Genomic DNA, 12,313 nt, shown 5'->3' on the forward strand with positions numbered 1-12,313 from the left:
AAGTTGTATAGTGTAGTTGGAAATTACTGTTTAAGAAGAAAACATTAGTTTTGGCTTTAAATGTTATCTTTTGACTAACAGCAAATGTTTGTTTTGGGTTTTTTTTTTTTTTGTTTTTATTTTTTGGGTTTTTGTTGTTGTTGTTATTGTTGTTTATTTGTTTGTTTTTGAGACAGGGTTTCTCTGTATAGCCCTGGCTGTCCTGGACTCACTCTGTAGACCAGGCTGGCCTCGAACTCAGAAATCCACCTGCCTCTGCCTCCCAAGTGCTGGGATTAAAGATGTGCACCACCACTGCTTGGCTTAATGCTCCATTTATTAAATGATAGATGGGACATTTAAATTTGGGAGTAGGATGTGTGTATGCATGTTTATATTTTAAGAAGGTCTGTGCCGACCTGGCTGGCCTCCAGCTCACAGAGATCCCTGCCTGCCTGCCTGCCTGCCTGCCTGCCTGCCTGCCTGCCTGCCTGCCTGCCAAGTGTTACAGGTACTCACCACTACACCTAGCACATTTAAGATCTAGTTGGCTGGTTTAATAAAGTATAGAATTCTGGTCTCTGATGTTTGTTTATTTGTTTTTCTTTTGTTTTTAAATGCTTGCTTGTTTCTTTGTTTTTTTACTTTATAGCCAGGTACCTTGAACTGATTCCGCCCTCTGAATGCTGGAATTACAGGGATATGCCACTACCCCCACAAGCTAGCTAAGTGGTAGAGTGCTCACTTAATGTATACAAGGTCCTAAGTTCAAACTTTGTACCACAAAAAAATGAAACAACACATTCCTAATGGGACAGATTTGGTGATTTCTTAGATATTAAGACTCAAAAAACAAAACCCTTGGCATTTTTCATATATGTAATTTTTCTTAATCTGTTGAACTATTTTTTTTAAAAAAATTTTTTGTCATTTCAGGTAACTGAAGGTAAAGTCAAACAAGAATTATCAGATAAATTAGAGACTTCTAATGTTGTGCTTTCTGGTGTTATAAGTGGCCAAAATAATGGAACTTGTATTCCCAGTGAAGATAAAACCTGTCAGAGCACAAAGATGGTTTCTTATAATGACTCTGTCACACAAGCCACCTTAACCACAGCTTACGATGGGGCCGGCAGTGAGTCGATGTGTCAGAAGTCTGTGTTCAACAACCTTGAGAACAAAGTTGATACTTGTCACCCATCACTGCCGATAAAAACAGGTGCTGTACAGGATGTTATCCAGCATAGCAGCCTCATAAATAACAAAAGTCAGCCCTCCATGGAAAGGAGGGATGATAATGTGGAGTGTATGATGGTTAATCTTGAGCCAGTTACTCTTGCTTTTGAAAAAAATGCCAATGTACCAATACATACAGAAGTAAATACAACTGACAACAAACCTACAGACTTTAATACCGAGCTGATTAAACAAGTTTCCCCTGCCTTGAGTATTCAGTATCCTGTGTCTGCATCAGAAAAGGTACAAACACAAAGTCTTAGAGACATTCCTTCTCTTGCCATGACAGAGTATAAAGATAGTAAGTGCCTTTCTGCCTCTTCAATAAAAAAAGAAACACCTCCTGAGAGCCTGTGTCTATTACAGAAAGAGATTCCTCCTCTGACATCATCAGCTGATGAAGGATTGATAATGGAGGCACTCTCATTAGTTAAAAGTTCTAGTTATTCGTTACCCAGTGATAAAACAAAGTACTCACTAGATGCCTCTTTAAAGACTCAGAATGGCTTGAGCATATCTTTAGATGAGATTCTAGAACCATCGCAAGTTAAAGTAGTCTCATCAACCTCTGTTACCTTGAGGGAACAACAGTCCCCTAACTGTATTCCAGCGATAAGTGATGTAGCAGGTGGCTCTTCAGAAATAATCAATAGTGACAACAGTAGTCTAAACCAAGAAAAGATTTTGCAAACATTTAGTTCAATATTTCCTAAACAAACTGATCTCTCACTGAATAGGGAAGAGGTTAGCATGGAGTTGTCAGGGGAAGATGCTGGTATTGATCTAACTCTAACAGTATCACCACCTACAAGCCCCAGTGAGGAGATAGCAGCTGGTGAAGTTGAACAATTGCAGGGGGCCCAAGTAGCAAATGAAGGACAACAGAGTAGATCTGAAGAAATGGTTGAACCAGAACAGGAGAGACTCATAAAAAAAGAAACAAATACAGCTACCTGTATGTCACTGTATCCTGTGGAATCCAGAGAACTATTAAAAAATTGTTCCCCTGAGGTTGCAGAGAAAGTTAATGTCACCTCAGACTTTCCCTTTGGCCCTCTAATAGAAGTGACACCAGCTGCAAGTCCTGATCCCATAGTACAGACTGGAGACAGACAATCATCGCCATGTTGTTTAAAACTCTGTGGTTCACAGTCTGAGAAAACTAACAAATTCTCCGAGATTAAGTCAGGAGATATACCAGAAAAAGAAAGTCTTGTTGGTCCTAAGAGTCCAAAAGGACAAGATAAGTTAGCTCAAGTACAAGTACAGCTCTCAGCTGATGCAGAAGTAGAAGGCAGAGTTACTGTGCCTGGTAAAGTAACTGACGTCAGTGTCCTGAGTGAGCATAATGAGAATTTATCTTTCTTAGAAAAGGTACAGTGCTATGATACAGAGTTAAATAAGCCTATCTCGCCTGCCAGTTTTAAGCCTCTTGAGAAACATGTAAAATCAGGAAATTCGTTGGAGGCAGATTGTATGGAGAACAGAAACACGGACATAAAACACCTTGTTTTTGAGTCTAGTGTACCCTCATGTTGTCCTAGAAAAGTTATTGAAAATAAATCTTTGACTGAAACATTGGTTTCTATAACCACAAGTGGAATAGTGAATATGTCATTAAAACAGACTAGTTCTGAAACCATTAAGAAAAATGTCTGTGACAGCGATGTAAAAACAGAAGCTGATAGTAATATGCAGGCTGGGGCAGTGAACTCTGCCTCCATTGACAATACTGATGTTCAGACATACTTTCATCCAGAAGTCTCAAAGTTTGTTTCTTCCTCTGACAGTGCTCAGTGCACCTATTATACAAAACCAGTAAGTGTAGAGCCAGGGTTTCAAACACAGGAAATACCAGTAGTCAGAATGGCCAGCTTACTTAAGAATATTGGAACTGAATTACATGATGAAAGATTGGATCTCAATGCTACTGGCCTTCAGTCTAACTCCATGTCTACAAAAGATGAACAAAAAACAATTCGTGTGCTGCAGGACGAGATATGTGAAGTAGAGATCTTGAATGATGATGTTTTCTCCCAAAATGCTCATTCTTGCCAAAATACAGTAGACTTCAGTGAAAGTATCAGTGAAGAGCCTTCTGCTTCCTTTGTCCCAGAATTTGTTGACTCTGTTTGTGGTGTCTACAAAGAACATACTTTCAGTGAAAGCCCTAGCATGGGACATGAAACCAAGGCAGATGCTGAAACACTAAGCAGGGATACAGAGATAAATGTAAATGCTTCCATGTGCTGTGGACCATGTTCTGGAGACTGTGTTCAGGATTCTCTTGATTGTAAAAACTGCAAGTTTGATGTGGAGAATTTGAGAGGTAATCATGCAACCCCAACAGATGCTGTAAAAGATAGCTGTGACTCTTTTACAAGTTTAAACAACAGTGATGACACCTCGGCCTGCTCTAGCAAAATTTCAGCACTCGAGACACACATCCCACCCGGAAACCAGGAAACGGAACTACGTCCAATCTCACCAAATAGTAAGTGTATGCCACACTACATCCAGATCCCAGATTCCCATGGTATCCCCAAGACTTATGCTAACTTTACTATAACAAAAGAGTTCAAAGATACTACAAGAAGGTTGCATAGCCTGAAGAGGCATAGGAGTGCAAACTGCAACCTTCTCAGCTCCTGGACTAGCACCTGGCATGTGACAGATGACCTTACTCAGAATACATTAGACCTAGAGTACTTGCGTTTTGACCATAAGCTAAAACAAATAATAAAGAAGGAAGATTCTCAGCAATCTTCCCCTTCCAACAACATCTTACCTAAGGAATCACTCATCCAAATCTCGATTGGAACTTCCCCCTCCACACAAACATCTGAGGCCTCAGGTCTACATCTTCCACCCAAGAGCAGAAGCCCCATTCTGGTGACAGTTGTGCACTCAGGCACCAGACAGCAGAGTCATCACAGAAGAGGCTACTCACCCAGCGGTCTAGACAGCTCTTCCTCTTTTTGGAAGGAAAAATGTAGTCAAAGTAGAAATCTTAAAAATTGTGAAAGAATTCAGACTGTTCCATTCCACCTCAATAAACTGAAATACAACAGTACTTTAAAAGAATCTAGAAATGATATTTCACTTATTCTAAATGAATACGCTGAATTTAATAAGATAATGATGAATAGCAACCAAGTTGTTTCCCAAGATAAAGAATTAAATGTAGCTTCTGCAGAAGCTGTGTCCCAGGAGACATACCAGCCAAAACAGTCGGTATCTTACAAAGATGTGATCACAGACTTGTGTGCCACTCTGCATGTCAAACTAAAAGGAGTTGTGAGAGAGGCTTGTAAGAGCCCTTTCTGGTTCTACCTCGTTGAAACAGAAGATAAGTCATTCTTTTTAAGGACAAAGGTAAAGTACTAGCTTAACTCTATACTATCTTCTCATTTTAGTTTATTTTAGAAGTAATAAACTTAGAAGTTTGGGCTTAAAAGGAAATGGTATGGGATGTGATGTTTAGTTTTTAATCTCTGTTCTTATCTGTGTACTACATGGCAGGTATTGTTAATAACTCAAATGGAACAGAAATTCCAAAAGGGCAAAAGTGAAAAGCTAATGGTGAATCAAAACAAATGCTGGCCTCCCCATGTCAGACTTTGACCATGGTTATTTTAGTTTTCAATGACCACATTCTTACCTTACCATTCAAATTTTTAAAAGAAAAATTATATTCCAGGACTATGATGATGGCTCAGTCAGTAGTAAAATGTGGGCCATACAAGCATATGAAGGCCTGATCACAGTGCTCATACAAAAAGCTGTGTACATAGCCTGTAATCCAAACACTTGTGAATTCCTGGGGCTTGCTGGCCAGCCATTCTAGTTAAATAGATTAGCTCTAGGTTTGGTGGAAAACCCTATATCAAAATGGTGGCGATCAATAAAGACACCTGAGTATCAACTTTGGCACCCACACTCATTTATACACAATTCACATACCAAATGATTTTTTCTTTGATGATACACTTGAGGAAAGTAAGTAATAACTTCTGAAACGAAAGCATGTCTACTATGGTAACATTTTATGAAAAGTAATATTTATACTAATTCAGATATATCCTATAAAGGGCTTAGTGATGCAGAGAAAAATATGGGGCAGCAGAGAACAAAAGGTAAGAACCCAGCTTGCATAGCCTGAAGACAGAGGCTGGTCAGCACCACTGGACATAGTTTACTGTCAAAAGATGCATTTGGAGACACATGAAAGAGCCATGCTAGGAAGGGACTCACTAATACTTTTTAAAAGATGTTAGCAGGGATCGTACAGATGGCCCAGCAGTTAATAATACTTGGCTGTTCTTGCAGAGGACCTGGAGTTGGTTCCCAGCACCCACCCAGTAAACTCATAACTGTCCATGGGCAGTTGGATGGTTTGAAAATACTGATAGTATTTCACCACACCACTGTTTATAATAAAGAGTAACATGCTTGTACAGAGGTACTACTTTTAAGTGAGGAAATGTGTACTTAAATTAACTTGAGAATAATATGCATTCAAGACCACAGTATGTGTTGAGTGTGGTGGCCGACTCCTATAAATCCTAGCAGTTGGATGGCTGAGATGGGAGAATCACCGAGGATTTGAAGCCTGGCTACAGGGTGAGCCTATCTCACAGCACAGAGTTCTTTCTATAAGCTTGGAAACATATCCTGACTAATTCTGGCAAGTTGTAGACTATTTTTTAGTGGTGGGATACAGGACTGTTTGTAAGATGAGGATCTGCAAACAGTGAAAGATCAATCTTAAGTATGTCAGTAGACTTAAAGAACTTGATCAAAAATTATACTTTTCCTTTTGAGTGATAATAAAACAGTCAAATGTTCACCTGTTTGAAGATCCAAGACAGACAGAGTAATACATCACAAAGACAATAAACGTTCTGACTGCATGTGAAGTACAGTTGCGGTGTCCAGTGGCAAGCCATAATCCTTCCTGCAGAGGCATAAGGGAGGGTGGGGATGAGGTTCTTTCATATTGCACATTCAGCCTTCCCAATTAGGCTTCACAAGGAGCCGCTCTGTGAGGTAAAGTGCTAACCTGTCAGAACATGTAGTTCCTTATAAATGTGTACTCTTAAGTGCATCACTCTTTTATTCAGATATGAACAGCCAAGGAACAATTGATGCTTCAAGTTGGTTCTCATTAGTAATAAAGGAATGCCTGGTATGTTGCTAAATTTCTAGCTATGTATTAAAAATTAACAGCATTATGTAAACACCTAGCAAACCTGTCCAGTCTCTCTCTCTTGAATGTGAAACTTCATGTATGTGTATTATTTTGGATCTTTTTTCTTTAAAGCAGCCTTTGATATTTTATAAACTGCTTTATCATTAAAATAAACTTCATGCTTAGGCTGTTGAGATTGCTCAGTAAGAAAAGGGACTGGACACTATACCTGACAACCTGAGTTTGAGCCCCAGGACCCACATGGTAGGAGTGAACCAAATCCTGAAAGTTACCACCTGACCTCTACATGTTGTCCATGGCATGTGTGTGTGCGCACTCATTTACATATATACACAAAAACATAATTTTTTAACTAAAAACTGAAATCCAGTTCATAATTATGTGTGTTTATTTAGTAATAAGACCAGTAGCTACTTGTGTTGCCTTAGAAATAGGATTTGCTTTTTTTTTAACATATTGTTAAATATTTTTGTTCGCTTCCTATTGAGATGTGTTACTAAGTAGCTGAGGCTGGCCTAGAACTCAAAATTCTTTCTTAGTCTACCAAGTGCCAAGAATATATGCATCACCATGCCCAACTGGTGGCTTGATTTTAGTAAAATATAAAAATAGTTGTACCTGGGCATGGTGGCACATACCTTTAATCCCAGCACTTGGGAGGCAGAAACAGCTAGATCTCTGAATTTGAGGCCAGCCTGATCTACATAGTGCATTCCAGAAAAGCCAAGGTTATACAGAGAGACTTTTTGTCTACAGAAACAAAAAGTTCTGTACAAGTATCGTTTTTAAGTAACAGCTGTTTGTAAATCTTTCAGAGCATTCTAAAGAAAGGAGGCCATACAGAAATTGAACTTCTGGATTTCTGTCAAGCTTTTCACAGAGAAAATGAGACACTATTAGTTATCATTAAAAATGAAGACATGATTTCACATTTGCATCAAGTAAGTTTGTAGTCTCACAATAAGGAGACGTGTTCTAGACACTGACATTGTTCTGTAATATCATGGGTCATTGTTGCTATTCTATGTAGGGGTATAGCTGACATTGATTTTTTTTAGTGGGAAGATACTCTGTGAGAGTACAGTGTGGTATACTACAGAATCACCCAGGTTCTGTAGGGCAGGCTGATAAAGTGTATTAACTGAGGGGGAATTATGAAAAGATGTACTTGATGTCTGACTGTAAGCAAAATATGCTTTAAAAGGACTTATGTAATATTTACTTACTAATTGACAAATAATTGCTTGTCCCAAGAAGCAATTTGTGGACACTGAATAGGTGCAGATTTCTATTGTCAGTAGGCAGTGACATGAGCCTGGTGGTTTTGGCACCACAGGCGAACTGGAAACAGAATGAGTTTGTATAACCTAGCTATTTATAGGTCCTCTGAACTTCAGTCATGTTCTCTCATGAACTCTTTCTAGCATTCTCTTTTTAATTAATTTTGATGAATTAATGGCCACTCACGAGAAGGTCAGAACTACTCTTTGTGGTCTTGGTAAGCTGTTCATGGTCCTTGAAATCCATGGGAATGTTAATTGTTGCCTGCATGTGCCTTTCCTCATGGAAGTCCTTTTATGTCATAACAGATTCCTTCTCTACTGAAGCTAAAGCATTTTCCCAGTGTCATCTTTGCTGGAGTGGACAGCCCTGAAGACATTCTGAATGACACCTACCAAGAACTATTTCGATCTGGCGGCTTTGTGGTATCAGATGATGTCATACTAGAAAGTTTAACATTAGGTTAGTCTTTAACTTTGAATTCGTTAGGTCAGTTTCTCATCTCCCAGTGACACAAACACTGTTTCATCAAAAAATAATAATTTACTATATATTGAGGGCTTAATTTGTGCCAGTTGCTGCACTACATGCTTTTAATGTAGTAATTCAATCGATGGACATTTATGTCAATTCTAGTTCGTAGCTATTGTGAACAGAGCCCAATAAGCATGTATGCACAAGCCAGATACCAAGGCCTTGCATATATAACCTAGGCTTATTATAGCTGGTTCATCTGGGAACTATACTTCTAGAGTTTGCAGAGAAATTTAGACCAAGTATTAAATTATCCGTTCAGATTCCACATCCTCCCACACTGAAAGTTCTCTTCCTCACATACATGCTAGCATTGTGGTCATTTGTCTTCCTGATGACTGCTGTTCTGTGCTGCAATGAGTCTGAAGAAGTGGTGACAGTCTCTGTTCCCTAGTGGCTACATGCATTCATCATGCTATAAAATGATCTTTGCCATTATAGCATGACCAGATAGAACTAGTTTGTAGTCACTGGTGTTGTCCAGCCATGAAAGGTGGAGACAAGGGTCTGGTAGTTCATAAGTGGTAATGGACCTTGCAACAAAAACTAAGACACATCTCTTGCTGAACTTACTCTATAGTTCAACTGAAGAAAATTCTCAAAATCCTAGAAAAATTAAATGAAAACGGCAGATGGAAGTGGCTGCTTCACTACAGAGAAAATAAAAAGCTCAAGGAAGAGGTCAGGTAAGTGTGTATGGAGAAAGTGCAGAATACCTTGGTTCCAATGTTTGATGTGCTTAGTGTAACTCAAGCACCACAGCCATGAAGTAGTGTTAGCATGGGTGTCATGTTCCTAAAGTCTGTGCCTGCTGATTAGCTTGGGGATTTGGTTTTTATAGTAGAGTATTCAGTAAAAAGTATTTAGAGTCAGGATTGAAAACACCCACAGTTAAGTCAGGCTTTGCTGCCATCAGCTGCAGAGATATGGTGAACAATGATCTTGGTGCTAGTGCTTTTTGTGGATACTTACTCATGTATTGAGTTGTCAGGGTTTAACAGATTTAAACAGGAGGCAAGTCAGCTTAATCTAAAGCAGTGATTTATTGTATGTGTGTAGTATGTTTGTGTAGGTTGCCAACTCATGTGCATGGAGCTTGGTCTACATCAGGTGTCTTCTGTAATTGTCCAACTTACATTTTAAGAGGTCACATTGACCATGGAACTCATCTATTGGACTAGGCTGGTTGCTTGGCCAGGGAGCCTGTCTTCACCCCACAGGATTGGAGTTACACATGTGTGCTATGACACCCGGCATTTTCTGTGGATGCTGGGGATCTACACTCCCGTACTCATGCTTACCCAGCAGGTTCTTTGCTGACTCCACCACATATCCCTGGCATCAAGACAATTTTTTTTTTTTAAAGAAAATTAATTTTGATTGTTGCTATCGGGCATGGGCAGCACACTTTGTGATCTCAGCACTATGGGCAAAGCAAAGGGAAATCTCAAACTGAAGGCCAACCTGAACTGTGGAGCAAGACATTCTTTCCCCAACTCCTAGGAAAGATTGGTTGGTTTACTTATAATTAGTGGAAAAGTCCACTAAGACTAGTGAGAAAGTGGTTGTGTTTGTGTGACTGCCTGAGAACTTTCAAGTTGCCAGCATACAGTTGAAGTGGCAGTAGCTACATGGGTCTTGACTCTGCCTTGGAATGAGGCCCAAGGTTACAATCTGTATTTTCAAAGGTGTCATTATTGTATATTGTTTAGAGGCAGCTAGTCAGGACAGTGAATACAAGAACATCAAGAAAAAAGCACAGGCTTACTGACCAAGTGTTTTAACACAACTACTTAAAATGAAAGACAGAGATGGTTCTGTAGTTAAGAGAGATGACCCAAATTCAGTTCCCAGCATGTAACTCATTGGATGGCCCAAACTGCTTCTAAATCTAGATCCAGGGAAGCAGACACCCTTTTCTGGACTCTCAGAGCACCTGCATTCACGCATGCACCTTCTCACGTGACCTCAGATATACAATTTAAAATGAATTTTTTTAAGCAAGAAAAGCTATTAACATTTCTTTGTATATTCCAGGGTAGATTCAATTGCACATAAAAAGAATTTAATTCTAAAGTCATATCAGAGTGTAAGTATCATCGAATTACTTCATTATCACAACTGTGATTCTCCGTCATCAACAAAAGCTGAAATTTTGAAATGTTTGTTAAACCTGCAAATTCAACATATCAGTGCCAGGTTTGCTGTCTTCCTAACAGGTAAATATAAGCTAAATTCTAACTTTCATTCCTTAGATAATGCTAACCCAGGACAGCTGTAGAAGTATACTTCCTAATTAGTTATTGAATGCCTTAGATACATATGAATGGCACCCATAGCTAGTAGGGTAGCATGTTTGACAAATGCTTTGTTAGTCCAGAGGATGCTTGCCAAAGTGTTTCTCTAACATTCAAAAGTTTCTCTAACATTCTTCTAATTAACATTATCATATCAGATCCTACACATGCACGTTCTTATCACATCTTGAGTCTTAGCTGGACTGCCTGGTTTTCTGAAGCTGGTTCAGTTGTTGCTTATGTCCCTTCCACCCGTGCTGCTGCCCTGAAATCTTTATTTCTCTTCTCACTTTAATGAATTCTGCTACCTTGAACAAAATGAAAAATCCTGGCCTTTTGTCATAGGTTCTTTTTTTTCCTTCCTTTACAGACAAGCCCACAATCTCCACAGAAATCTTTGAAAATAATGGAATCCTTGTTACAGATGTAAACTACTTCACTGAAAATATACAAAAGATAGCAGCTCCATTTAGGAGTAGCTATTGGTAAGAACTTTTTGTAAAACTCCCTTTGAAAACTGGAGTTATTGGCAACAGACACTGCCACTGAGGGAAAGAATGCGGTTAAAAACTGCTCTTTGAATTGTAAAATTTCAGCTGGGCAGTGCCACGCACGCCTTTAATCCCAGCACTTGGGAGGCAGAGGCAGAGGCAGAGGCAGAGGCAGGTGGATTTCTGAGTTCAAGGCCAGCCTGGTCTACAGAGTGAGTTCCAGGACAGCCAGGACTACACAGAGAAACCCTGTCTCGAAAAACCAAAAAAAAAAAAAAATGTAAAATTTCACTTTTGCCTATGAGTAGAATTCCTGTCACTTCTGTGATTATCAGATAAGATTAATCAGCCAGCTTTATTTTCCAGTGATGTCACTTGCCACCAGTCTGGGTTGACATGGTCAACAGTATAATGTATGATGCATAGGCCTTTCCCACTAGGTAGAGTTGTCCCAGTTGTATTCCTTGGTCATTTTCTTACCAATTTTGTGTTCCTACAGGTGATTTTGGAGTTGAGACTAGACATGGAGTATGCCAACAAGAAATTCATGTTTTCCTGTGTCTAAAAAACTCCAAATACATACAAGCAACTCTCATTTGAATAATCAATGTTTTGTTTCTCATACTTTGCTGTGATGTCTCATTTCATCATAGACGATAGTTGCCATTAGCTTTGGGTTATAATGTTGAATATTGTAAATTTTCAACCAAAACACATTGCACTCAAAACTATTAATTGAGCTAAATATTAAAGCTTGAGACTCTCACATTTATGTGGCTAAAGCCAAGTCTATTTTGACAAATAGCTGTTTTTGCGTGTGGTCAGAGGCTTATGAACATGTGCATGTTTCAGAGGTTTTACCACATTGTAGAAAGTATCAATCTGTAATGGTTGTTTGCTGTTACATAAGGAACACTACGTAGACAAAAACGTTTTTTTCATAATGACAAATTTCTACACTTTTACACTTGGGTTTTTTAATGCTGCACTACAAAAAATCAATTGAGGAAGAAATCCTTTATTTATGATATTAGAAATTTCTTAAATCTTTAAAATACAAACAAAAAAACCATTTGTATACTATTTGGAACAAAGGCTTTATACCTAGTTTGGGGTTTTTTTGTTGTTTTATGTTTTTGCTTTTTTTTTAATAAAGACACTGAAAATACAGTCATTTGTAGTCTGTGTGCAATGTCTTAGCAAGGTTTAGGCCATCACCAGGATGCCTTTAAGGAAGAATCCTACTATATAGCCCTTTGGTTATACCTTATTGCCCTTTAGTA

The 12,313-nt window shown here is 38.8% G+C and overlaps 1 protein-coding gene across 5 annotated transcripts in view; it reads left to right on the forward strand.

Annotated features, from left to right (window-relative positions):
• Tasor2 (transcription activation suppressor family member 2) overlaps positions 1-12,200 on the forward strand; it is a 46,651-nt gene extending 34,451 nt beyond the window's left edge. For all 5 annotated transcript variants that reach the window (XM_028769898.1, XM_028769902.1, XM_028769899.1 and 2 more), the window contains exons 14-20: positions 916-4,590; positions 7,243-7,368; positions 8,017-8,170; positions 8,823-8,928; positions 10,280-10,461; positions 10,910-11,024; positions 11,530-12,200. In XM_028769898.1, the coding sequence (XP_028625731.1) occupies positions 916-4,590; positions 7,243-7,368; positions 8,017-8,170; positions 8,823-8,928; positions 10,280-10,461; positions 10,910-11,024; positions 11,530-11,533 (4,362 nt within the window). In that variant the 3' untranslated portion in view covers positions 11,534-12,200. The remainder of the gene's footprint in view (positions 1-915; positions 4,591-7,242; positions 7,369-8,016; positions 8,171-8,822; positions 8,929-10,279; positions 10,462-10,909; positions 11,025-11,529) is intronic.
• The last annotated feature ends 113 nt before the right edge of the window (positions 12,201-12,313 follow it).

The sequence above is a fragment of the Grammomys surdaster genome, unplaced genomic scaffold (genome assembly GCF_004785775.1).
Source record: "Grammomys surdaster isolate TR1022 unplaced genomic scaffold, NIH_TR_1.0 194, whole genome shotgun sequence".
Classification (NCBI taxonomy): Eukaryota; Metazoa; Chordata; class Mammalia; order Rodentia; family Muridae; genus Grammomys; species Grammomys surdaster.